A 27611-nucleotide genomic window follows, 5' to 3' on the forward strand; every position below is an offset into this window, starting at 1 on the left:
TTTGATTTAATGCAATTTATCGAGGGTAGCCACTAACCGAGGAGATGACTTTGGCTCTGCAGTGGGCTTTCCTGCAGCCGCGCGCCAGCACATTCATTCATTCATTCATCTTCAACCGCTTGTCCCTGTCGGGGTCGCGGGGGGCTGGAGCCAGGCTGTTTTGAAATATAAAGGAATCGTGTGTGTGTCCATGGCCACCTGGCCACCACGTTTAAAAGTGATAGCTTGGCATCACAAATCACCTGTACATTTATCGAGTGGTAGTTTTTGCGAGTGATGAATGCGTAATCATTCATGGATGGTGCCTTCAGATGCACATGAGTACAATCAATGGCGCCAACCACAATTTTTTATTTTTTCAATTCGTTTTAAGAATCTGTTTTGATCTGTTCTTAATATGTGACTGCTTATGCTTAATGACAGCTGAGGTTTGTTAATTGTTTTCAGCCAGATTTTGCTGTGCTGCACCGCAAATGCACAGGCTCAAATGTGATCTCAGACCAGACGTGATATTTGATCGTAGCTCCCGCTCACGCCCAAATTGATAAATGCCGAAGTTTGCTTGGAAATGGTCATACGCATGTTTTTCTGCTGTACGTTCGTTTGATAAATGAGGGCCACTGTGTTTTCATCATATACAAATGTTGTTCAAGTCCATAATGAAGACTGTCTTGTCAATCACTGACAGTATAAGAAAAGTATTAATATCACTATCTGGTTTCTGGATGAGTATAACGGAACACTTTTGCTAAACTTGGTTAAGAAGCTAAAATATATTATATCTTTTCTGCTTTTAAAGGGATTAAACAGATATTGAAAGTGTTTGTACCTGTTTCTCACACTGGCCGTAGTCTGGACCCTGGTCTGATTGGAAGAAGCATATTTCTCCGTGGTTCTTTGCCATCTCGATCAGCCCCATGGCCGTCCTCACTGTGGCATTACGAGCGTGGACAAACACCATCACCTAAAGAACACACAGATACAAGGTGAGGAGGTTCCCAATATTAACAATGCATATAATTTCATATCGAAGTTCAGCTGGTACTGCAGTTGTGTAATCTGTAGAACTCCAACCTCAAGTAAAGTGGTTTAACATTACTGGCTAAGATGTTAGATAGTTGTAGGCACCCCAAACCCTCCGCAAATGTTACTATTTTCGAGTCATGAACAGCATTCTTTCAAAAGATATTTTCTCATTTAGTGTTTTGACGATGGTACAGTCATGCACATCAAACCATTCAGTATTATGTGTCTGATATGGACCATCAGCATTCATTATTCATCATTTATTGGGGGTTTTCACTCATTTATTGGGGTTTTCCTTAAATTGGTAAGGAAAAACTCCAATAAATGAGTTGACCGCCTTCAAGGATATGTTCACATTTTTAAGTCTATCTTAAAACAGGCTTTGCTTGTTGTAAGCATTTCTCCTTGACATTTAAAGATTCCATCATCCAAAATCCACAGTTCTTCTGTCCAAAAATATATAAAATTGTCATCTGAAGCTGATATGAAGCTTCAGTACTCTGAGTTAGATACATTTAGTTTATTAAATTCTACATAATGTGAGCTTTTTGGCTGGATCACAGCATAGCAGGGCAGGCCCTATAAAGTCTGCCTGGCTTACTGAGTGAATGATGAAGTAACAACATTAGTCTGTCGAGTGTTTGGGTTTCTCCATTTGGTGTCGCTTTCAAAATGAATAGGCAGTAACAGTCTTAAATCACGTCCTCTTTTACACTGATGCGTGAACAGTCCTAAATGACATCCTCATAGGGGTCTCACAGCGAGGTATGGATCAAATATATCCTCAGGAGGCTTTAAAAAAAAAGTTGACTTAACTAGTCACTACTTCTGGGACCACAAAATAAAATTACTGGTTAATATTTAGTATCCAGAAATTCAATTAGACACTAGAGCTGCACAATACATATAGTTTTATGGTAATCACAATCTCAACTTGTACAATATACAGTGTGTAAGTGAAAGACAGTGATACATCGCAAAATTCTTCTGACTTTAAAATGTAACTATCATTCTTCTTTCAATGGTGCCTTTCATGTTCAGTTCAATGTTTAATTTTTACAATAAAATAATGTCAGTTAAATCAGTTTTATTGTAGAAGTATGCTTAAAGCAGCAGAGAGGCAAAAGTGAGTAGACAGTTTTATTTAGAGAATGTCATTATTGTGATATTCAACAATGTTCTCGCAAATCATATATTTTCCTCATATCATGCAGCCCAAGTCAAGTTAGTACATAGACCATACACGGTCCAGCCATATAGTGGTACTTGAAACTATTGAAAATAGAGAAAACAGTTTAACAACAATCTATAAGAACTTGCATATGTGTATATGTGTATGTGTGTGTGTGTGTATATATATATATATATATATATATATATATATATATATATATATATATACAGTATAATTGTTATTCGACCAAACAATTTTGCATGACTGCACAAACATGCGCCAAGCAGCTGCGGGTATGCTCCAAAAGGTCGGTCCAAAGAGACCATTGCAGCAAATGTTATTTATTGAAGGTGTTTTATCAGCACCACTGAGCTGTGTGGAAGCATTGTCGGCAGTAACTGCTGGCTTCTCAGCTTATTAAACTTCTTTCTGGCAGCATGCTTCCCACCAGGAGGGCGGTAGGAAAATCATAAAATATATTTCATCTATCAGATCCTCCCAGATGAAATTAATATATGTCACAGCCACTTCTTGACAATTTAATCATGTGAGAAGAAGAGGCCTCTTCAGGTGAGCTGTGGCCACAGCGGCCTTAACCTAGAAGCCGGAATGGGCCGTTGTATGGTTTCAACTACGGAGATAAAAGTTGGCAGTGGTGCAGTAGAATTAAGTTGTCAAGGGCTACAGCAAGACCCATATTAAGTGTGTCTCTGAGGAAGATAAGGGGTGTGTGTATGTGTGTGTGAGCACTTGCTATAAAATGATTCAGACAGGATAACAACTGTGCTCAATAGGAAGTTCAACTCCTGTAGCAGATGGGAGCTAAGCGGTAAAGTCTGAATTCACAATTCTCGTCCTCCCAATAGGCCTTTTGAGGCTGTAGAGTAGAAGCAGCATGAGTGGAGGGTGGTGGATGGGGGAAGGAAGGGGCCAATAAGGGAGGATATCACCGGGAAGATAAGGACTTCAGAGACTTTAGATAGCAGGTGCTCATTCCAAACGGTTTACAAAAAAATATTTACTGCAGGAGGTCCTATTCATGAACAAGTTCAACAATTATTTTTTTTCAAGGGAAACTGTTGTCCTTTAAGTGGTTTTTCTAGTCCAAACATTTCACAGTGGCATTCTTAGTAAAATCATAAAGATGTATGAAAGAAATTCATAAAAGACATTCAAACTCCTTCCTTTAGGCAAGCTCACAGTAGGCAGAATGCCTGGGGAATGCAGGTTTCAATTAGAAGACTCAATCAGGAAGATAAACTCATTTTGAGGGAAAGGGGAATTGTTCAGTGGGTATGATGCCACAGACACACAAAACCCATTTGAGCCCAATATCAGGGTAACAGAGGGGGCACAGGTCCACACACACGTTTAGGTAAGGTGTACATTATATAGTTTATAAAATGATTTAAATTATGGCAGCCTGATGCAGAACTTAACTTCATTCAGTGACATTGTGCTCATATTGGTTGTGCTTTAAAGTTTGGAAGGGAGGGGGGGGGTTGTCTTTCCAAAAACAAAAGAGCAAAGTGTGTCCAGCCAATTAACCTAATAACCTAGCAAAGGTAAGGCAGGGCTCCCTCTCTTTTTAAGAAATAATTTTCCAGGACATTTCGAGGAAATTCTCTACAGGATAGTGTTTGCTCACAAATGGCCATATAATATACCAGCAGGCCTAGTATTGACATATTTAACCCTAGTTCTATTCCACCTTTCTCAATGATGCAGGGTTTATGATGAAGTGTCTCATGTTTATAACAGTTGACAGCTAAACCACCACTGCTAACTGTAAAATGTAATAAAGTAGTAGACCACATCTTAATGAACACCGTAAGGTGTGCGTTTTGTCAATAATTTATTTTCAAAATGACAAAACAGGTGTTTTAGAACAATTAGCTTGAAATGTTAAAAGACAGTTGAAGATCGAGTTCTCTGCCAAGTAACAGTTGAGTATTAGCATTAGTAATAGCTTACGTTAGATACGTGCAGTAAGGCTTGTCGCAATTATTACAATACTGCTTGATGGCAATTACTTTAGCTGACTGTGATTATTTGCATAAGTGTTAGATCCCACAATATTCCAGTTGAATATTATCTGTTATTATTTATATCTTGATATTTAGTCTACGGTCATATTTTCTGTAATGCAAAATAAAGAAACATACCCTTATAGGCAGACTGCCGACACTTATTGACACTTGGGCAGTGCGCAGAGTGCAACTGCACGGTTTTCTGACCATGTTGTGGTCTTTTGGAATATGCAAAGATTAATGGCAGCCTTTTCTGACAAAATATATATTATTTTGTTTTCACCAAGTTTATTTCCGGATGAGGGAAAGTGCTAGAAATAAACACTTTTGCTTTAATCTACAAGAGGAGTCAGCATGTAGCTGTGTGGATAGAGCATACAAAACTCCTTGACCAAAGTTTTACACTTTGTACCAAGTTTTGGATCCTACAGGAGCGTTTCCATCAGCTGGGCTAAGGAAAATAAAAGACCACAAGGTTCCAGTGTCAGGGAAAGACATGAGAAAAAAAGGCTAGGTTGTCTGCATCTTACCTCTGGGTATGTTATACATATACATACATGTATATATACATATACATTGGGTATGTTATTTTGTTTCAGTTATATGAGATCATATTTCTTACTTTGCAAAGCAAGATGATGACAGAGAACTACCAACAATTGCTCTCCTTATTTACAGTGGAGAGTCTTAAATTCACTATGTTTAAACCCAGTTTAAAATTAGAGTGTAATATTCACAACATCATTACATCACCTATTTGTGGCATTAAGTCCTTATGAACTAAAGGGAATAAAAAACACCTCAAGTAAATGTAAAACGATAAAACATTTTCATTGTATACGTTTTTGTAGAACTTTGCGGCTTCCATCCAGCTTTTCTCAAATAAACCTAAGTGCAAAAGAGTGAGAGATGAAACATTGTTTGAATGCACGTGCAGCATAACTATTACGATTAATTCACACCCCTTGTAATGCACTGTTTCGATGAGCAACCATTGAAATTAACAACATAGGCCTTGATACAAAACCAGACATAACAGCCCCGCTCTGTCGCATAATATATACCCATCACGCATACATGGAAACACTTGATGTGTTGATTAATGTTGTTGATATATGTTATTGTTCTTCTTGTTATTTTATAGGGAATATATGCTGTCTTGTAATTGTGTTTTTATACTACAGTTCATATTTTCTCAACAGAGATTTTGCTGTTCCTGCCCAGGGACTACAGATATGAATTACCTTATGGCTGGTACAGATAAGAAGCGGTGCTCTGTTCTTGTCAAATAAATAAATAAAAAATTAAAAGACCTTAATCACAATTATTTGTATGACAATTTATTGTCAACTAAAATTCCACAACTGTGATAGCCTACAGTCATAATTTCTGTTCTCAATCACTAAAAACACAAACCTTTTTTGAAACATTTAAAGGTAGTGAATACTCTAAATTTACTCCACTTCACACATCATTCTTTGTGTAGGGTTCAAACCTGCAGATGAGCTCTTACCTGATGACCGGCTTTAACCTGCTCCAAAACTTTGTTGTAACAAACCTCCTCCATATCATGAAGCTGCTGGATCTGAACAGGACACAGAATCACAATAACAATTTAACTTAAAGGAGTTGTACCCAACATCGAGCACAAAAAATAGTCACTCCCCCTCTGTGTGTGCTGTAATCACAGCTTCTCTAGTCTGCATTATGAATTACTTTGCTATTGCCATGCTGATATAGTGTATGTATTGATGGGAAAAAATCAAAGTCTTATCAGATGTCATCTTCAATTGTTGCACATATACTGTATGCATGCATCACCATGAGGAACTAAATAAACTACTAAACTACTTGTGTCTGTAAAGGTTACAGTCCTATAAGGTTATGCATTCACATCATCTTCGTCTGTTTACCTTGTTAGTGGATTTGATGCCAACAAAGGTCTGTCCAAGGGGCACGGGTCTGAAGCGACTGTCAAAGAAAAAGAGGCCAATATAGGGGTTGACATGTAGGAAGGCCGCCACATCCAAATAGTTGGGCAGGGTGGCCGATAGTCCAAGGATCCGGATCATACTCTGGGTGGATTCCACCTAGCCATCAGACAACAACACAGTGTCACAGTTACACTAAACGTTTTCCCATGCATTCATACAGAAGGAGTTGCAGGTCAATATACCAAAAGGCAATGTGAGCAGTTGTCAAAGAACAGTATTGAGTACAGATTATCTCAGAGGATTTAAGTGACACTTGAAATCCTGAATTGACATTGTTCATTATACACAACCATTAGGACACAAAATCATGTGATGGCTAACCTGATTTTACGCATATGTACCAGGAAATGTGCCAATTGACTATCTGCAATTGAAGAGACAGTCCAATTGCTGATGACCATCCTGACTACAAGACTATATTTTCAATTATAAGCCTATTTTATCTTCTACTCAAAGGCTCGGTAGGCAGGAAACCTAGAAAAAAGGTGATTGTTGAGTCCACAGTCTCATCTCCTCAGCTCTGACACAGGCATCTGATGCACGCGCTTCATACACGCACCAGACAGTCCCTGCCTGGTGCAATCGCCAGCTTGCCAAAGAATAGAAGGGAATTTACTGTCACTCTTGGCCATCTTGTAGGTATGTAAAGACGTTTGAGGTGGAATAGTATGATTCGGGACTCTAACGTAGCAACATAAACCTGAGCTTGTATTAGCAGCAGCCGTATGCCTTATCTGATCTTCTCTCACATTATTTTCATTTACATTATCCCCAAGGTTATGACATTATAGAAGTTTTTGCCTAATACTGCTAAGAATAAGCTGTCTACTGAACCTTTAATTGTATTAGAATATTAATCAGAACTCCACTGCTGTTGTTTAAAAAACATGTCTTTTATACTTTAAAGTAAAATATAAAATAAAATAGCTTTAGCTCTGCTGCCTCCTGCACCCGTATGTTGGCAACTTTATGCAGATGACGGAGGGTTTCCCAAACGCCAGCCATCATTCAGCTCCGTTTGCTGCAAGTCATGTGGGACAGCGATAACTAGGACGCGGTCATCAAAGCTGTATTCCCTGCAGACCACCAGCCCCTCACAATCTACCGAACAGAAATGTGTGCTGCACTGAACAGGATCAATGCATGTAAGCTGGATTGATCCTGCTGAACCTGATGGTATCCCCAGTTGCATGCTCAGGGCCTGTGCTGGACTCAGCTGAATGGGGTCCTGATTGACTCATGACATCTTTAACATCTTCAACCTGTCATTGACCCAAGCATCTGTCCGCTTGTGTTTCAAATCCACATCCTAAAACTCCACTGCAGTGAACCTTAATGATTTCCACCCTGTTGCACTCACCTCCACCATCATTAAGTCCATTTAGAGGCTGATCCTGGCCAATCTCAAAACCTTCCTACCACCCACATTGGACAACCCTTCAGTTCCCCTCTAGCAAGAACAGGAGCAGAGTGGACGTCATATCCAAAATGCTACACTCCACCGTCTCCCACCTGGACAACAAAAACACCTATGTAAGAATGTTCATCGACTTCAGTTCAATATTTATCCACTGTCCCCTCCTAAGTGATCTCCAACACAGTGACTTGGGGCATCAACACCTCCATCTGTAACTGGATTCTAGACTTACTAACCAACAGACCCAAGTATGTTAGGTTAAATAACCACGCCTCCTCAACCCTTACCCTGAACACTTGCATCCCACAGGGTTGAGTGCTGAGTCTTCTGTTCTACTCCCTTTTCACTTAAACTGCACACTACATGGTTCCAGTGTTATTGACAATTTGTAGACGACAAAACATCAACCTAAAGGATGAGTCGGTCTACAGGAAGGAGGTCTAGCACCTGGCAGCCTTGTGTGCCATCATCAACCTAGTCCTCGACGCTAAGTAGACCAAAGAGTTATTTTCTCGCTCTGTTGGTCCTGGGGAGCTTCAGCATTTGATTTTTATATTTAATTGATATCTTCAGAGCTAAACTCTAACTCCCCTCTGCTTTAATCACTCTTTCGTCCTCTCACACCACTTCTATCCTCACCTTCTTTCACTCACTCACCCCCAAGAAGGACCTCAAACTGTTCTACTTACAAAAACATGTCCGTAATCAGCTGTGTTAGGTGAGCTGGCATTAATATTCAAAGTTTGTCTCAAATTCGCATCACTGTCGGTATGAATAGATAGTGACGAAAGAGATGGTGGTGGACTTTAGGAGGAACAAGCCCCCGCCCTCTCCAGTCTGCATTGGTGGGACCGACATAAACATTGTGGACTCCTACAAGTACCTGGGTGTGGTGCTGGACAACAAACTGGAGTGGACCAGAAACGCACAGGCAGTCTACAAGAAGGGCCTGAGCTGGCTTTACTTCCTGAGGAGGCTCAGGTCCTTCAATGTCTGCAACCGAATGCTTCAGATGTTTTATCAGTCTGTTGTCGCGAGCACCATCTTCTTCGCTGTGGTGTCCTGGGGTGCGGGCATCAAAGCAAAAGACGCGAACAAACTGAATAAACTCATAAAGAAGGCAGGGTCTGTTGTTGGCTCTAAGCTTGTCACCCTGGAGGAGGTTGTAGAGCACAGGATGCTGGCAAAACTGCTGGTGATCATGGACAATGTCTCCCATCCCCTCCATAAAACCCTGGACAAGCTTCAGAGCAGCTTCAGCAGCAGACTCATTCAACCCCTCTGCCTTAAGGAACGGCACAGGAAATCATTCCTACCTGCTGCCATCAGACTGTACAACACTGCACAGCAACGCTGAACGACACTCAGGAATAAACTCTCACTACTCAAAGTGACCTATCACTGACATGCACCTTATCTCACTTGCACATTAAAATCCACATTGCACATTTTAATATAGTGTTTTATCTGCAATACTGTACTTCTATTTTATTTTATTTTATTTTATTCTATTTTATTGTTGTTCATATTTTGTATTTTATATTTTATCTCATTTTTAGTACTTCTGATTGCTCTGTACCGCTGCTACGATGACCTAATTTCCCCTCTGGGATAAATAAAGTTATCTATCTATCTATCATCTATCTAGTAGATAGTAGATTACTCGCAAGCAAGTATTTCGCATTTCGGCTCAGCACACTGTAGAAAGTGGATTGTCTGCGTTGGGGTGTATGTCTTTGACTCAAGACAAAATAAATGATCTTGCTCATATACTGAATGTCTTTATTTTGTCTTTGAAACCTGGGGAAAATGATTCAATATGTGATGTATCAAAATGGGTGAGAGAAGAGAAAACTAGAGGTGTGTGTGTGTGTGTGTGTGTGTGTGTGTGTGTGTGTGTGTGTGTGTGTTTGTGTGTTGGGCGGGGGCGGGGGTGGGGGGAGTGCCCTATCTTTGAGCCTCCTGCTGAATCTGACAGGGAAGATTGGTAAGGCCTTTAATGTGATGCAGTACCTGTCAAACCATCCCATCAAGATAAGACCTGCCCAATCCCTGCCAGCGGACTGGGCCTGCAATACATATTTGCACCACCACTGCTGAACCTCCATATTGCAGATGTACATCATGTTCACCTACAGAGAGTCAAACAGTCTGCAGGTTTTTTTCTTTTACATTGCCTTTTACTTTATGCAACTATGAGTTTAACTGCTTCTCTGTACAAGAGAAGACAATTCCATGATTCAGTTCAGTTTGTGGCATTATAAAATGTTATAGCAACATAAGGTAATTGCGATTAACAACTGAATTTACAATTACCCCAAGGAGAATGGGTAATGAGCTGAATACAACTAAATTGATAGGTCACAATATTTAATTAGACACTGGTGATCTGTCAAGTCCTCTGTGGCTTTGCAGTGTGATCCATGTAGTTCACAAAGCAACAGAGGACATCAAACAAAAGAAAAGGAGTACCACAAATTGTCAGGGGATTTGCATGCACACTGAAATTCTGGACCTTTGAACCCATTATCACAGGTTAGATACCAACACCAATACACTCACAATTGATCACCACTTTATACTTCTATTTCACAGACGGCAGTAAATGTTTTACATTTCACTCCAGTGAATTTATCTGAAAGATATAATTACTGCTTATTTAGCAGATTAAGGATTCTAAAACATTTAATAGAGTAATATAATAAAATATTAACCATTGTTGTACAGTACATAAAATATAAATGACATTGTAAAAATTAGCTCCAAAACCATGTTGTAGGCATTGAAAATAATATATGTCAAAATAACAGCACCTGGGCGATAAAATTATTTTTTCAGTTTATTGAGTCCCTGAGTCCCCGTATTAAAAATGAACTCTGCACTGCACAGATCAAACACCCATGTGCCTGCTCTCATCCTGAAGCTCTGTGCCATGATCTATGTTCTGAACCTCTGTGCCACCTCCAAAACAGCTGCAGAAACTCTGTGCTATAGACACCGCCCTTCAGCAAGGAGGTTTTGGAGATCCATGTTAATGCCAGTGTGCAAAACAGGGCCAGTCGTAGAGTCATTTGGGAATAGAATGCATTTTTTTAAGAGAAACCTTTTATTTTGATTTTTCTAGGACATATCAGCCAGCCCTACTGCTAACTATAAAAAGGCATGCCTTATATAAGGTTAGGAACAGCACAAATGCTCCTTAAACACCAAACCACGAAGAAGAAGCCCCAACAGAGCAACATTAAAGGCCTTTGTATTTTAAAGGTTAGAGAGACTTAATCTTGAATGCAACGCATAATTGGTAGCAGTACACCCGGCCAAGAAAATGTAGTTCAAACCAGTAAGTAAAACATCAAAGTGATAACTGGCTCGGTTCTAAAACATTTGCATGAAAAGGGGGACAAATATCATTTAGTTTACAGGGATTTCCATATTAATGTGTCTAAAGACGTGAACTTAAGCACCTAACGCATCAGAAGCAGTCGCCGTAATTCCTTCAGCACAATCAATTATAGCAGTCTGTCAGGTGTGGCAATAATGGGACAGAAAGAGATGAAGGAAATGGGGGGAGGGCTGCCAGGCGAGCTGCTGGCACCCAACATCTTCAGTTGGAGGGTGGACTATGGGCGGTTTGCAAATTCTCACACAAATACAAACTGAAACATGCTGCTTCTGTGCCAGTCAAATTTATATATCATTAGTGGCAGAAAGAGTACATGGTGTAATCTCCTCTGAAACAGATAGAGCATTAAGTTCAGGTTAAAATAATCTGTGTTACTTATCTATTCCTACAATAAAAGCTTGTTATTCTTAAAGGAGACATTTATTGCTTCATTTTCCACATACTGTACCTTTACAGGTTCAAAATGCTGGCAGTGCTCATTAGAGAATAGGACTAATGATATTCTATATTTATCTGCTTGTCAACCAGCCGAAGAAACAGTGAATGCATCTACTGAGTTCTTTGTGTGCATCCAAAGCCTGTCATATCTTATTCCTCTGTGCCATAGAACTGAACAAAAAATACACTATATATTTGTTACCAGTTTTGGAGATGAATGTCTTGCACAGAACCAAAGGGTTTAGAGCTGAGAACCACACAGTAGCAGAGGGTAGTGAAGTCGGAAAATATTATAAGACCGTCTTTGAAGAACATATATAAAACATTAGAACCATGTCTTCGATAATAAATAGCTATTTACTTTATTTAATGGTGATCATGTGTTTTACGGTAATCCTTATTTTCCTTGTGGTAAATTACATAGTTTTTTCCAGGAGACTTCCTATGAAATTATCATTATCATATCTGCCCCTAAGATTTATCTTATGACCCATTTGAGGGGTCTCAACCCGCAGGTTGGTAACTACTGCATCAATGCCTAAATAGTAAAATGCATTCACTAATCCCATTATTTTTCTTTCGTCTTCTTCATATTACTTTTACCCCTTACAATCGTACTCCCACATCCCCCATTCTTTCTTTTCTTAGTTTCTTTTTCTCTGCGTTCTTTCCATTCCCTCTATTCTATCCTCACACTATTTTCTTGTTGGTCCATGTTAACTTGACACTCAATGTTTTATGCTCCCATTTTTTCTTTCCTGTTCTGCCCTTCCTCAATTTTCTATTTTTCTCTCCTCCCTTCCCTTGAAATCCATTCAGTTCAACTCAATCTCAACAGTTTGTTCTCCCACAGCTAAACTCGCCACATATAATATAAACGGTCGTGATTGGTCCACTGAGGGGCCTGGTCAGCTGGAAACATCTCTGAATGGGACAGGGGTCAGAAAAACAGTACCACAATTCATATATTAATGTTTTATATAAACATTTGACCAATATTCAGCCTTCCTGATGTAAAACACTAAGATATTTAACAGACCTTTGTGAATGAAAAGTCTAAAACTTATAATTTAAAAAAAATACTCATAAAGATATTTTCAAGCAGTGAAGAGGATATGATTATTCAGTGAGGTTAACAACATTTTGCTCTGCAATTTCATCACCCACTGGTGCCAAAGATCAAGGCTACAGTGAAAATAGAAACACAAATCGAACTAAATTGACTCAGGTGAAAGGAGGTGGTGTACTTCCCAGTCCGAACAGACAACATCGACGTACCCGAATGTGGCATAAAGTGAAAATAACAGCAGACCAGTGGAGCTGATGGTCTGAATACTTCGCTTGATGTTGCATGTCTGATAATAGGACTGTTTGACGTTCACAGGAGGTAAATCAGATGCACAATAACTAAGAGTTATCCGTTTTCAATTAACCCACAGATCTGGAGGTTAAACTTGTTCCCCCTCATAGAGCCAGCGACCCATTCCCGAGGGAGCAGTGACTTTCCTTTTCTATCGTCATTGTTTGCTGGCTCACCTTTTTAGTTTCAAGACAACAATAACTTACAGTGTGAAAATCATCCATTTAAAGGGCACTACACCAAGTACATTTAGTAGTCGTTTTAAGTACTACTCTGCCTGTGAAAACTGTTGTACAATGTCTGCTGTGGCTCTGGGGAAGCTTTGTTAAGTATGAAGAAAACTTAATAATGATAATTTTTTCATCTTTTTGAGTTAGTCCCATGCCAGATATTTAAGGACATCTTCATCTGTGCTCTCGCAAGTTCCCCAACTACTCTCTATCCTTCTGAGGTCTCTAAGGCAAGACTGAGGATTTCTTCTAAAAATGTTGGAGCATAAACAGAGACTGGGGCATGTGACTGCATTTATGCACCTATAAAAAGTCTAATACAAGACTTGAGCCCAGCCATAATGTTCCTTTACAGCCACATTTCAGTCAGTCAATTGTGGCTGCAGTGTAAAGGAGCATAGGCTGTAATCATTCCCTCCTAGTTGTACTAACAACCGGGCGGCAGAAGCTCAGTCTGTGGGCACTTGGCTTGGGAACCAGAGGGTCACTCTTTACTGACTTAGTATGGAGTGGGGACTGGTAGCTAGAGACTTCGCCTCCAGGGCACTTAAGAGGTGCCCCGAAGGCACCAAACCCCCAAACTATTCCAGGGGCGCTGTATCCTACTATGGTGAAACGTGAATGTAAATGATAGCTAAACACAGTAAAGACCGTCACCCTGAGCTGAAATGACACTGCACTGCCTTAACCAAACGGTTGACCAAATCGTCGTATATTCGGGTCGAGCCATAGTGTGTGGTGTGGTATCTTGTAGGGACATGCGAAGAGATACATCATTGAACTGCCTTGTGAATGTGCATTGTGTAAAGTTGCCTTGCTTGGTCGACCAATAAAACATCTTTTTTTTCTGCTTTTCTTAGCAACTGTGCTAGGTCTGAAGCATCAGTGTTTATTGACATGCTAATGGTTACAGTAAGTGTTCTACAGCTGTGTTATAAGAGCTGACAGCATGTGCAGTTCACTGGCAAAAAGGCTTCAAATGTGTGCACTGCAGCATAACCTCTAAAGGTGTTAAGGTGTACAAAGCGCCCAGTCAGCCCTTCTTCAGTAACATCAGCTAAACCTGCAGATAAATGGGCTGTGAACCGAGTAAACAGCGGTCACATGTACGGACCGGTTTTCAATTACCTTGTGGTTAACCCTGCCAAGAGGTCTCTTTTGCTGCACAACACAGCACAGCAGCTCATCCCTCTGTTTCATGCTGCCATCCTCCCTCTGGTCTGAGTCCTTTAGCATACAACTGGTATCCAGTTTTCAACATATCTCGTAATGATGGACTTGAGTTGGTCCATCACACTCCAGTCATACTCGAGTTTCTACGAGTTTTATTCTGTTTTTTACACAACTGTAGATGCGCAATCCACACCTGTATAATATGCCAATCAATAATCGAGGGCACATACTGTATTCATATTTATTATATAAATTTCCTCTTCACCCTTATTTATTTATGCTTTAATTATGTTCCCTACAAGGTTTCTACATTTTATTTCCCTGTTCAGGTTCTTTTCATTTTCTACTCTATAGTAAAATTGATGATGGAATATTCAATATAACTGCTAAATCCTTATTCATTGCCTTTACAAAATATGATGATGATGAGATATTATTACTGCTGATGGTTTGCATGTTAGGTGGATGTGTTATGAACTTGGGGAGTTTTGACTGGATTCCTTACTTACTGTTCTTTCCACTACTGTGTTTTGAGTGGTGAAGTAAAACTGCACTATATATATCTGACTCAAAGAGTGTGCAAATTTATGGATTTTGCAAGCACATAATGTGAGTCTTAATCCTACAGAGACATTGCACACATCCCCTGGTGTTCTAAAGCCTTTCATGAACTGGGTAAAGACTGAGTACAGAGAAAATGGACATTTATATACACATTTTAAGGTTCAAAATGTTACATTAGTTGATGCCCGGATGAGTCACCGGCGGCCTGTGCATTCTAAAAATATCACTTTACGTTTCTCATGTCTTCTCCATTTATTAATTTCCTTCCACAGACTGACACATGACAACAGCTCATCAGAAGGGGATATGGGACGCTAAGGCTCATTTTCTCTATTTGCCCATCAAAATAATCACTTTAATATCCAACATCTCCAGGCTGATTCCCACACAGACACCTGTCAGTCATCATCAGGGGAAATCAGCTTCACAGACAGTGCACTGATTATTTTTTCCTGCAGCAGCATGGGGCCAAGGGGGCAGGACTCATGCCATCAATGATATGTCATTTGGAAGAGTGTGCTATTGTTGTTTTACTGGCGAGCTAGGCACTCAAATAAGAAAAAGAAAAATGGCAATATTAACTGACTTATAGGAAGACTATTCTTTTTATTTAAAGGAGCTGTACTCAAAATACTGAAAAAAAGTGGGCTGAGATTGCCTCTCACAGACTGTTCCCCAGTTAGGGAAATACAGATGATACAAATATATTTCACAAATAACAGTTACCAGACAACCAAAATGTTTAACAAAAATAAGGACAGACTTTAAGACCTTGTTATTATTAAACACACAATACTAGGGAGAAACTGCAAAACTCTCTTTTAATCACTAACTATAAAAATACTTACATTTCTCTGGAATGTAACCTTCTTAGATTATAAATTCAGAGAGGCTCTTTCTGTTTCCTGAGGAAATTTATATCACAACTTATCTGTCCCGGATTGATTTTATCAATGCCAACGACAGAAAAATCCATCATCCAATGTTTGATCTCGAAAAAAGAACTTCTATGTTCTACAATCTTTTGCCCTTTTCATTAAACATCAACATATTTCTACCTGCTGGTAATATAAGGATTTTGTTATGTTGATATATTATTGGGACACGCCACACACTTATAAATCTCAAACGTATAATTCCTGGAACAAATACAAAAACATTTAAATGAGCAGGACATACGTAGCTAAACATATCTAACACATCTTGTTTTATTAATAGCTCACTCTCCCCTGCCCCCTTAAACCCACTCTCCCTCAGAAACATACTGTCTCCCTCAACTGTGACTCCCTTGTCTCTTCTTGAGCAATTGTGTCTCATTTTCCAGCCTTCAATTGAGTGTTTAACAGAGAGCTTTTGGGAGATTTTTTGGGATAATGTGGGTAGAGTAAATGCAGTTGGGACTGGGATATGATATGATAAGAAGTACAGTACTGTCTGTGAGCCTCTTCTTTCTGTCTGCTTGAAATGTTTTTGTCACACAATGTATAGTGCCCAGGAGTAATGATACATAATAAATATTTAGAACTGAGTATATAAGTATGTAAAGCTGCACTGGATGTCAAACACTATGCCAGGGGTTTTCAAAGCATGACACTCACATGACAATCCTATTATGAATCATTGTCTGGGGGGGGGGGGGGGGGGGGGGGGTACCCCTGCTCTAAGTTTTGGAACAGTTCCAATAATTTAGGGGCTTGTAAATAGGAAGTATACTGTAAGATACAACGGCCGAACATGCGAACAATTAAAATCACCTTTTTCATCGATAAGAAAGAGGTAAGATGACAATTACGTTGTTTTTTGAAAACTCATATCTGTTCAAACAACCTCATTCATCATGCATAACTGCATTAAAACTCATTGGCACACAGTGAAGCTGGCAGCAGCCACACACACTACCGAAAAAATGCTGCGCCCTACCTACGTACGCTACATGTCATTTCCCCATGTATTTTGGCTGTTAGGGTTTTAAAGTACCTTAATTGCCTCCATAAGCTGTGTGTTACAGGTTGTAGCAACTGTTGACTGTGTTGGTGAGCGGGCTAAATCAGCCATCCAAACTACAATAACTAACCTTAATTTGTGTTAGAACACCAACATGCACCCTTTCTTCTGAAGCAGTATCTCACTCACATCTCTCCCTCCACAACCATTCTTCAGTTCTCCCCCTGAAAGTGCCTCACAGTTTGAATATGTGTTTGAATATTGTAAGGCAGCTTGTGTTAACATTAAACACTGCTGTTTTTTTAGACAGTTGGCTTCTTCAGAAGCAGAGAGGGAGTAGAACTAACCTGTCTGATAGTCCTGGCCACCAGACTCTCCAGTACTGGTCCTCTGTCTTCATGGAGAAGGTGAACTTCATCCAAGATTAGGAGACGCACAATCTGGGAGAGAGCCACATCTCCAACACTCTTCCTGGTGACGACATCCCACTTCTCTGGAGTCGTCACCAACATCTGGAAACAAACACAAAGACATGAGGAACAGGAACCTGGTTTTCTAACACCAGTTCAATATAATTCACTGTGATTTAGATTTGGATTTACAGCGTCCATGTGCATGATATTCCCTTGTTTATCACTATTTTCAAATTCACCAAAAAAAGGCAGTGAATCCCTATCAATTTGTTCTAGATAAACCTTGCAGCGGGGGGGGGGGGGGGGGGGTATAATAACACAAAGACGAAACGTGCTACTAATAACAGTTGTCTTTAACTTGTTTTGTCTAATTCAGACTCTATACTTTAAACAATCCAGGGACTGAAAGTTGGGAGATCTCAGCCTCAGATGTTCAGATTTTGTCCACTTTTTAACTACAGTATCCATATCCTTTTGAAGGTTGGCAAGAAATAGATTTGCAGTAGTACTGTTACTCTTTGTGAGATATTGCCTGAAGTTTATGCACACAGTCCTAAAAAACCTTTTCACCAAAAATATTGAGATAATTTTAATTCACTTAACTGAACCACACACTGTAAAACCCAGAGCAACAAAACCAAAATCCCTCAAGAATGCTGTCAGAGTCATAGCTCATCAAGGCCCAATTGCCCATAACTCCACTCATTACAAATCAGATAGAAGCACTCGTATCATAATAACTGATATACAACATTCCTCATATGTTGTGTGCTACAGTTGGATTCGTTATTTCTGAAGAGATTAACATATGTATTTCCATGTCTGTGATCCAGTAAATCCCCAATAATTTTCATTTTTGATTCTGTGGTGTTGTGTCTAATATGATCAACAGCATACTTTCTACTGTATCTGCTTTCATTTTGGCATCCCTCTTAGAATAACTGTATTCAACAGTATCAACAAATGTCAAGTGTATCAAATGTCAATACCTTCTTTACTCGTTGTTTAGTACCTATAATGCTGTGCAATTGCATTCTCTCTTTAAGAAAAAACCCTACAATGCATAAACAATGGTGTGTGAACAGTTCAGCAACCTGTCTGTGGGTGTGCAAATTCCTATTAAACCTTTTCTGTAAAAGCAGTTCATTAAATCCTCCCTAGTTTGCATTTAAATCAATCTATCCAGCCATTAGAGGCTGGCGTGCTCACAGAAAAGGGGGCGCCTGCTTCTAATTGGAGCTACTGGTTAATCTAAATGGAGGCTCTGGCAAATGGAGCACAGGCCAAAGTGCTTTCGTAATTGGCTCACAAATACACACAAAGAGGTACAGAGAAAGCATGCCATTGTTTGGCTGAATTATGTTATTTTGCCTATTTATCAGTCGATCAAAGCAAGACAAAATCAATCATCTAAATCAACTGATTCTTAGGATTTCATTAAGGGTGTTAATGTTTCTTAAATGTGACAATTTAATCAGCAAATGGATTCATAAACTTGCAAAGAAAAACTGCATAATAGCCTGTAAGATTTGCTCTTTCCATTAATACAGTGTTAAACTAAAGAGCACCAGGCATAGTGTTGACCTGGATATGTTTAAAAAAAGAGGAAGAACAAGAATGTTTTTATGAAAGTATCCTGATGGTGGCTATTAAGTATTTGGAGTTGGTTGGATTTCCTACAGAGCCCAAAACTGTTTACTGTTTAGTAATAGTAAGCAAAAAATACAAAACAAATCAACCTCTAGAGACTTGAAAATTGCTTGAGATGAATACTCTATTACATCCATACCTCTTTTATGGACAAATTTACATTAATGAGGGCTCAGATTACTGCAATATAATGATGATGGAGATCAACTGATTTATTCTGAAATGTTGCTATTCTTTATTGTTCAGAATTTGACGGTATATTTGTCGTGGCGTTATCACTGCTGTACTAGCATGTGTTTTTTTTTTTAAATAACCAAGGCACTTCAACAAAAACCTTTATTTTGTGAAGAAAAGCAGTGAACAAAATCAGATAACACCTTCAGATGCTTCCCAGTTATTGGTGTTAATCTGGCACCTGGTGACAATTTATTTGATTGTTGGACACACCCTATTTATCTGCAGTTCTCCTGGTTACTTTGCAAGATGGCGAGCCACTCTTAAATGACTGAAACCCTGCGACAGCAGGTTGTCCAGATGAAGGCCAAAGGGATGACCCTCTCAGCCACTTTAAGAGGGGTTAAGAACAGGGCAAGGATCTGTCTCGGAACAAAGTCTCGTCGTTTACGACAATTTGGACTGGAAGCCCACTCCTCAGTGACCAAACCTCTCATCAGCAGAAGGAATGAAAAGGCAGGACTTGCTTTTGCTGAGGAGTATGTAGTGTGGACAAAGGAGAACTGGTCCAGAGTGACTTCAGTGATGAGAGTACATTCAATTTATTTGTGTCTCATGGCAAACATTATGTTCGGCCTAGGACTGGGGAAAGACTGGACCCTGAGTGTGTAAAGAAGTCAGTTTAATTTGGAGGAGGAAGTGCCATGGTTTGAGAGATGTTTCCTGCAGCAGGAGTTAGGGATGGGCAATATGGCCTAAAATCCATACTGCGATATACATTGCAGCCTCTTGCGATAATCATACATATCACGATATCTAAGTTATAATAGAACCATTTCAGAACAGCTTATAAAGACCCTAAGCCAAACTGCTAAATTTATTTAGACATACACATCGTAAGGTCATATTTGTATGTAGACATAAAACATTTATTGTGCAAAACTGTAGTCATACAGAAAACTGTAAACATAATGTTGCAGATAAATAAAAAAGGAACAGAGACTGTACCGAAAATACTTTGAGTATTAGGAAAAGAAAATGATTCTGTCCGATGATAGATACTTAATAATAAAAACATATTTCATACATAAACTTTCTTACCTGCTGCCTATTTTAACGCATTTGGTTTTAAACATTTTGTTCCCTTAATGAAATGAAAACTGGTGGTGCCTTGTTAAAGGAACGGATACTGTGAATTAGGTAAATACTTCCAGTATTAGGCATGGCTATCTTAAAAAAAGATTTGCCCAGGACAGACGCTCTCGTCAAATGCTCTTATGGGCCAAGCACGGTACTGCAGCACTCACCTGTTTGTATTGTGTCTTTGTGCACGGAAGCACATTTGCCCGTTTACTCCCATTCATGCGGGGAAGAGGAGATCACCTCAAAAAACATTTTTGAATACCAATCAAAAGGCTCATAATTATATTGAGATCCTCTACTAAAAAATGTATATGGATATAATTTTAGACCCTACCAAAATGGAGTTATGGGTTGGAGAAGGAGAGTGCGTGGCTAAAGCGAGCCGTAGTGAAACACATTCAGCAGCGTAGGTTCTGTCTCCGTAATGGCCCAGTGCGGGGCTACCACAGCCACCATAGACTGTATAAAGACAATCATTATGCAGTCTAAGGCAGCGACACAACTGGACACGAGAATCAGGAAACATGGCCGATCACGGTGTTCTAAAGCAACCAAGCACCGCTCTGGCACCACTCCATGAGCAGCTTTCTTATGAATGAATGAGTGCAATTTCCGGTCCGCCGTCCATTCTTTTAATATGTCCATGGTAAGCACAATAGAGCATATAATTAACATCTCTATCGTAGGCCGTTTATATCATTTATATTTAAATAATTTCCCCCTGGGATTATTAAAGTATTTCTGATTCTGATATTGTGCTTTACTAGCAGGAATTGGGCCTCTTGTACAGCTACATGGCAGGGTGAATGCAAATGTTTATGTGAACCTCCTTCAGCAACATGCAATAGCTTCACTGCAATTGTCTCCCAATCAGCCCGCAATTTTCTTACAAGACAATGCCTTTGTCACACTGCAAAACGGGTTAAGCAGCTCTTTGAAACTAAGAATATTGAAACAATGACAATGGTCAGCCCAGAATCCAGATCTAAACTAAACCCCATAGAGAATCTCTGGAAAATCTTCAGCGACAAAGTAATAGCTAAGAAACCCACCAGTTATTGAACTGTGGAAGAGACAAATGGACCAAGATCAAACCAGAGCAGTGTGAGAAACTAGTGAGAAAAACTTCCTATTCATTTTTTTTTTTTTAACCCTATAGCCCTAAGAAAACCTAAATTCCGGTTCCGGGTCGCTGCTCGTGTGGTCGACCGGTCGGAGCACAGAGCAACTTTTAGCGTTATATAGCATTTATTACGTTTCTCTACTTGTTTTATGTATATATTTGTTACTTTTTAGTTTACGCTTTGCATGCCACACACGCAGAGTGTGTTTTCTAACTTTTCAACTAAGTTATATAGACGAAGCATTGTATAGACTTTTTTTCCCTCGCTCGTCCCCTCGTGACGCTCTCTTTGTTTACCTCCATGTTAACCCCGTGACTGCCGGACAACGTGGAAGTTCTTCTCCTTGTTTTTCTTTTCCTATTTCACCTATTTCACCTGTCACTCTAATTCTCCATTCGGCATGGACATACCCGTGTTTTTCATGGCTATTCTTCAAGTGTGGTTTCTCCTGGAGTTTGTGACGGCGAGCAGAAACAACGATCAGCGGAACACATACTCCAGAGAGACCTTACTGCAGCTCGGACTCCATCCTCTACACGCCTTCGCCGTAGACTTGCTACCTAAGGAATTACTGCGGAGTAACTCAACTCGGTTCTTGCTTTCACTGAAACGTGGTTAAATAAGAGCGACGTTGACAATGCCCTTCACGTTGATGGCTTCGGCCCCCCTCTAAGACTTGATCGAGATAGTGAGCTCACCGGTAAACAACATGGCGGCGGCGTGTCTGTATGTAAACACACGCTGGTGCTCAACGATCGTCGTGAGGGAGAAACTGTGCACCCCGGACATCGAGCTTCTAGCTGTCTCCCTTCGCCCTTTCTACCTACCCAGAGAGTTTCCTCAGCTCTTTGTCATCCTGGTTTACATCCACCCCAGAGCCAACGCAGTCACAGCCACTGGACACATCACAGACTCTTTTAACAAACTGGACCACATTTCACCGGACTCTCCCAAATTCATCTTGGGTGATTTCAACCACTGCTCCCTGGACAAATCATTAAAAGGTTATCAACAGTATATCACATGCCGCACACGCCTGGAGAAGACACTGGACAAGTGCTATGGTTCAGTACCCGACGCATACAGATCTGTCGCCCTTCCTCCTCTGGGCTCTGCTGATCACCATGCCATCCTGCTTGCTCCGGCTTACATCTCTGTCATGAGAAGGGTGAAGAAAGTTGTCAAGAACATCAAGCAGTGGACCAAGGAAAGCATCATCACACTCCAAGGATGCTTTGAATCCACTGACTGGGACGACCTCCTGGCCCCCTCTGATGACATTAATGAACATGTGGACAATGTGTCATCGTACATCTCCTTCTGTGTGGACAACATCATCCCCTCCAAAATGGTCACTATCTACCCCAACAACAAACCCTGGATCACCAAAGGGCTCAAGGAGATCCTCAACAAGAAGAAAAGGGTGTTCTTCACCGGCTCCAAAACGGAGAAAAAGGAAGTCAACAGAGAGGTCAAGCATGCCATAAAAACTGTCAAGCTGGAGTACAAGAACAAAGTGGAGGAGTGCTTCACGCAGGGTAACCTCCGCTCAGCCTGGCATGGACTCAAGAACATGGCTGCTATGAACACTGCTGCCAACAACACAAAAACCATCCAGGTTACAGGCAGTAGCTCTTCATCTCTCCCCAATGACCTTAACTCTTTCTACACAAGGTTCGAGCAGGATAACACCACCCAGCAGGAAGAAGCGATGTCCAAGCTCAAGCCCAGTGACTCAGCAGCTCTCACCTTCAGCGCAGAGGACGTGGTGAAAGCCCTCAGGAAGACAAGGGAGAACAGCTCACCTGTCCCAGACAACATCAGCGGCCGCGTCCTGAAGCACTGTGCTGAGCAACTAGGGGGCGTGTTTCAGACCCTGTTTCAAAGATCCATGGACAGCAGCATAGTCCCCCAGCAGTGGAAACACTCAACAGTTATCCCAATCCCCAAGAAGAGCGCCGTCAAATGTCTGAATGACCTCCGGCTGGTGGCCCTAACCTCTCTTTGTGATGAAGGCCATGGAGAGGATCATAAAACAACACATCATCAGGGAAACCCACTCCCAGATGGACCCACTCCAATTCGCTTATCAAGCTGGCAGGGAGTCGATGATGCAAAAACATTCATAATAGACACTCTTCACAAACACCTGGAGCGCCCCAACACCTCAGCCAGACTCCTGTTTGCAGACTTCTCCTCTGCATTTAACACCATGCAGCCCCACATCCTGGCTGACAAACTCTCAGCCCTCTTTCATCTGGACCAACAGCTAATCCTGTGGATACTGGACTTCCTGACCAACCGTTCACAGAGAGTCCTGGTCAACAGCACCTTCTCCGACCTCCAACACACCTCAACCGGCTCCCCTCAGGGCTGTGTGCTCTCACCTCTGCTCTTCACCCTCTACACCGATGACTGCAGAACCACACAGCCTTACTGTCTTTAGGGGTTTGTGGAGTGGTGTGACAGCTCCTGCCTGGAGCTGAATGTCAACAAAACCAAAGACATGGTGGTGACCTTCTCCAACAAGCAGAGGGAACTGGCTGCATCAGCAAACACTGTGATCCACGGGAAGCCTGTTGAAGCAATTGAGGAGTACAGGTACCTGGGCACCATCTTCGACAGCCTGCTGAAATTCTCCTCCAACACAGAGGAGATTCTCAGGAAATGTCAGCAGCGGAAATACCTCCTTAGGAAGCTCAATTCCTTTGGAGTCAGCAAGAACATCCTCCTGACCTTTTACTACTCCTTCATCGAGAGCATCATCACGTTCTCCATCACATGCTGGTTCTACTCCACCAGCCTCCAGAACAGAAACCGCCTGCAGAGCATAGCCACGGTCTGCTCTAAGATCATTGGACTTCCTGTTAGAACTCTGTCGACTATCTATGAGCAGCAGTCACTCAGGTTAGCTGGTCGGATCATGCAGGACCCCTCTCACCCCACCATCCCCCTCCCTTGACACCCTCACCTGGACACTTCACCCCCCCCCCCCCCTGGACACCATCAACCCCCCTCTCCTCCCCTAACATTCCTCCCTGGACACCAACCCCCCACACTCCAGACACCCTCCCTGGACACCTCACCCCCCTCTCCACCCCGGACACCCGGTCTTATATTGTATCCATCATAGCACTATGGTCACTTTATTTTTCAGTATTCATCTGGTTACACAGAGCTAGCATATATTTAGACTGCTGTTTTCCTGTCATGCACCACTAACACTCTATTATTTCTGCAGTATCTGCATAAAGCTTATATATAAAAAGTTATAAATTATATTTATACTCTATTACTGCACTATAGTTCTGTTACGTCTGCTCATTACATATATGTATCATGTCTGATCACATATGAATCCGATCACTGTCCACTTATATCTTTTCTGCACTACAATGTTTTTGTATAGTTGCACTGTCGTTATTTGCTGCTCTGTGTGCCCTGAATTGCCCCCCGGGGCCAAATAAAGTTTTTTGAATTGAATTTGAATTAAATCTCCCCTTCTAACACAATGGTTACTGCTCTCTAAAGCTCACTGTTTTTCCCCACAAAATAAAGGTTTCTGTTGAAGTGCCTTGGTTATTTAAGAAAACATGCTAGTACAGCAGTGGCATTCTATCAAATTCTTAACAATAAAAAATAACAGTATTTCAGAATAAATCAAGAATTAATCATTTGTTCTCTAATTTTGATCTCCAGTGTATGTGACACCAGGAAAGCTAAACAAGTACAATAGCGCTATCCCAGACATGTGCATTAGGTGTGGACAGGAAAAAAGGATCCTTTTTTCATTGTGTTTGGGAATGTGACAAACTGAAAGCGTGGGAAATAGAATAAGCTTGTATTATGTCTTATATTGTTGCCTTAAATCTTTGTTTGCTGCTTGCAAAAAGAGTTCTCTCACTCTCTTGGAATGAGATTTTTAAACTAAAGTGCATTAATTGGATTAAAGAGGTGTCCATAACTCTACCTCTGGACATACCTCTAAACATTCACTTGCCAGTTTGAACCTACGGTTTTTGCATTTAATACACTTTCTCACTCATAATTCATCTTCAATGTCATTTTGTCAAAAAAAAAAGAATTGGGAAAATTGTATTGTGAACCTAGTATCATCAGTCAAATTTTGACTTCAGTAAATTGTTTCATCCCTCTTCCCTGCATGCAAGCTACTCTTTTACTGTCTGTAACTATGTAAGAGTATGTGATACAATGATAGTATATCGTGTATATTTAATTAATTTCAATTAAATATAAAACTGTCCTTGGAGCTATGATTCTCCAGGCCGACATGAGTACAGTACACACAAAGAGCAATTGCTATAAAATGTTATAAAAACTGAGAAAGTCTGAGGTACCTCTGTACAGATGCACTTTTTTAATGTGTGGATTGAATACGGGTCATCTTCCAGTTTCAGTTTCAATAAAAGTTTTGCTACTTTTGCCAGGGCCGAAGACACACAAGGTGTCGCCAGACGTCAATCATTATACACACACCTTGCCTCTCTGGTATTAATCTAAATCAACATTCTCATACCAAACTCACTCTTGACAACATTTGTGAGAACCCTATTTATTGCTTTTAATCACTGCGTAGATGAGTTTGCCCATTATACTTTTCCTTCCACACTAAACATTCACTTTTCAAAAACATTTGTGGTCCTTTTGTACAATATTTAGAGAATTTTGACCTAAGTAATGTGATGAATGTGGCAGATAAATGACATGCTCAACATGCCTACAAGCCTCCAGCTCATGCAAGGCAAGAGAGAGCATGCCACTTTGAGTCCGTACAGTATATGTGAAAAGGGGGAGTAGAGGCCCTCTTGGCACTGTGAACCTAACCTAAATAAGGTAAAATTGTGAGTCTGATAAGGTCTGGCTGTGTTGACAAATCTGGTCCAATAAAGTCCATAGAAAATTAGCTTGAGGTCCCTTGTGTTCTTGACAAATTACTACATGTCCTTAAAGTTTGTGAGTCTGCAACTACAACTTTGGACATTTGGATTCAGTGTGACCAATGGCCAATATTAAAGAGTATTCACTAGTCGATTAATTTGTTTTCAAAAGCAATCTATGTTTATGTCTATTTGTTTTTTCCACTTTTCACTGATTTACTACTAATAATAACAACAATAATAATAATAAAAGTAATACACACATGCAGAAACTCGACTTTTACATGTGAATTATGTGTGTGTTTGTATTTGCACATTATAACTGATGTATTAGCTGATATTTATTGACTTGTTTTAAGAACAAAAAGAGACTTCTTATACATTTTTGTCTCCTTGAACCTAACATAGGCCTTTTGTGGGAACTGCCATTGGATGATTTACTGTCAGTCTTCACAATATGTTGGTGACATTTCCTGCAGCATTTACATTAAAGCTTTAAGCAATATGATTATTGATGATGAATTGGTAAGGTGTGGCATTTATCAAGGCAGATAACTTACATAAGTCAATTGAATAAGAGTACATATTACTTCACAATGATTGGGTTTTCACATTCATGCATTTATCACTTTCTACGCAACACTATTTTTATACAGTTATGGTGTTACATTTAATGTTGTTTCCACAATACTCGCTAGATTTAGCTGCTATCAGTCACATGCACATATATAGTTACCTAGTGTAGCCTAATGCTACAAATGGTGAAAGACAGCCAGGGTCATGGAAAATATCATTTAAATGAGGTTCTTGGATGCAATTTTGATTTGACTTTAGACAGAAGCGACATGGCTGCCGTGGCACGCCTGCAGCAGAGCATGCCCGTTATATCTTGTTTAACCTGCTACACAGGCCAAATAGAAATCCTATCGAGCAGTGCAACGCCGAGCGAGTGTCCACCGTCTATGTTGTTCTCTTTATACGCTAGACTATGCGGCCCTCCGACAGGTAAACTAACACATAGAACTGTGTAAAAAACTAGTATTATCTCTTTAAAAACGATTAAGAGAAATACCTCATTACATCATAGGGCAATGTGAAACAGCACAGCTACCTTATGGGTGTTTTTACACATTAAAATAAATCATTGGAGTGTATCCACGACCCTGCAGTTAAAGTGATCCAGTTAATCAATTCATTTCCAGTTACCATAACCCTGTATAACGAATGTGTTATGTCTTGAGAATACTATGCACACAGTGGAACTGGAAGAAAGCACACTCGAAAAAATGCAGCCGCGCCCGCCAGTGCGATGCGGTGCATCTGTTCCCCTTGTATTTCAGCTGTTATAACGTTGAACAATGTCATGTAATACCATAAGTGATGTCCTATGAATTATTTGCATAATTACTTTTTGGGAGCACAAATCAAGTAAACCAACAACATCATTTTTTAATCT

The 27611-nt window shown here is 40.3% G+C and overlaps 1 protein-coding gene across 1 annotated transcript in view; it reads right to left on the reverse strand.

Moving 5' to 3' along the window:
• The window catches only part of ascc3 (activating signal cointegrator 1 complex subunit 3), a 158399-nt gene that overhangs the window by 56334 nt on the left and 74454 nt on the right, over positions 1 to 27611 (reverse strand). The window contains exons 11-14 of the mRNA XM_083919139.1: positions 17101 to 17265; positions 6144 to 6320; positions 5744 to 5815; positions 830 to 964 (exon numbers count right to left, since the gene is read on the reverse strand). Of these exons, the coding sequence (XP_083775265.1) occupies positions 830 to 964; positions 5744 to 5815; positions 6144 to 6320; positions 17101 to 17265 (549 nt within the window). The remainder of the gene's footprint in view (positions 1 to 829; positions 965 to 5743; positions 5816 to 6143; positions 6321 to 17100; positions 17266 to 27611) is intronic.

Source organism: Echiichthys vipera (genome assembly GCF_963691815.1).
Source record: "Echiichthys vipera genome assembly, chromosome: 8".
NCBI lineage: Eukaryota > Metazoa > Chordata > Actinopteri > Perciformes > Trachinidae > Echiichthys > Echiichthys vipera.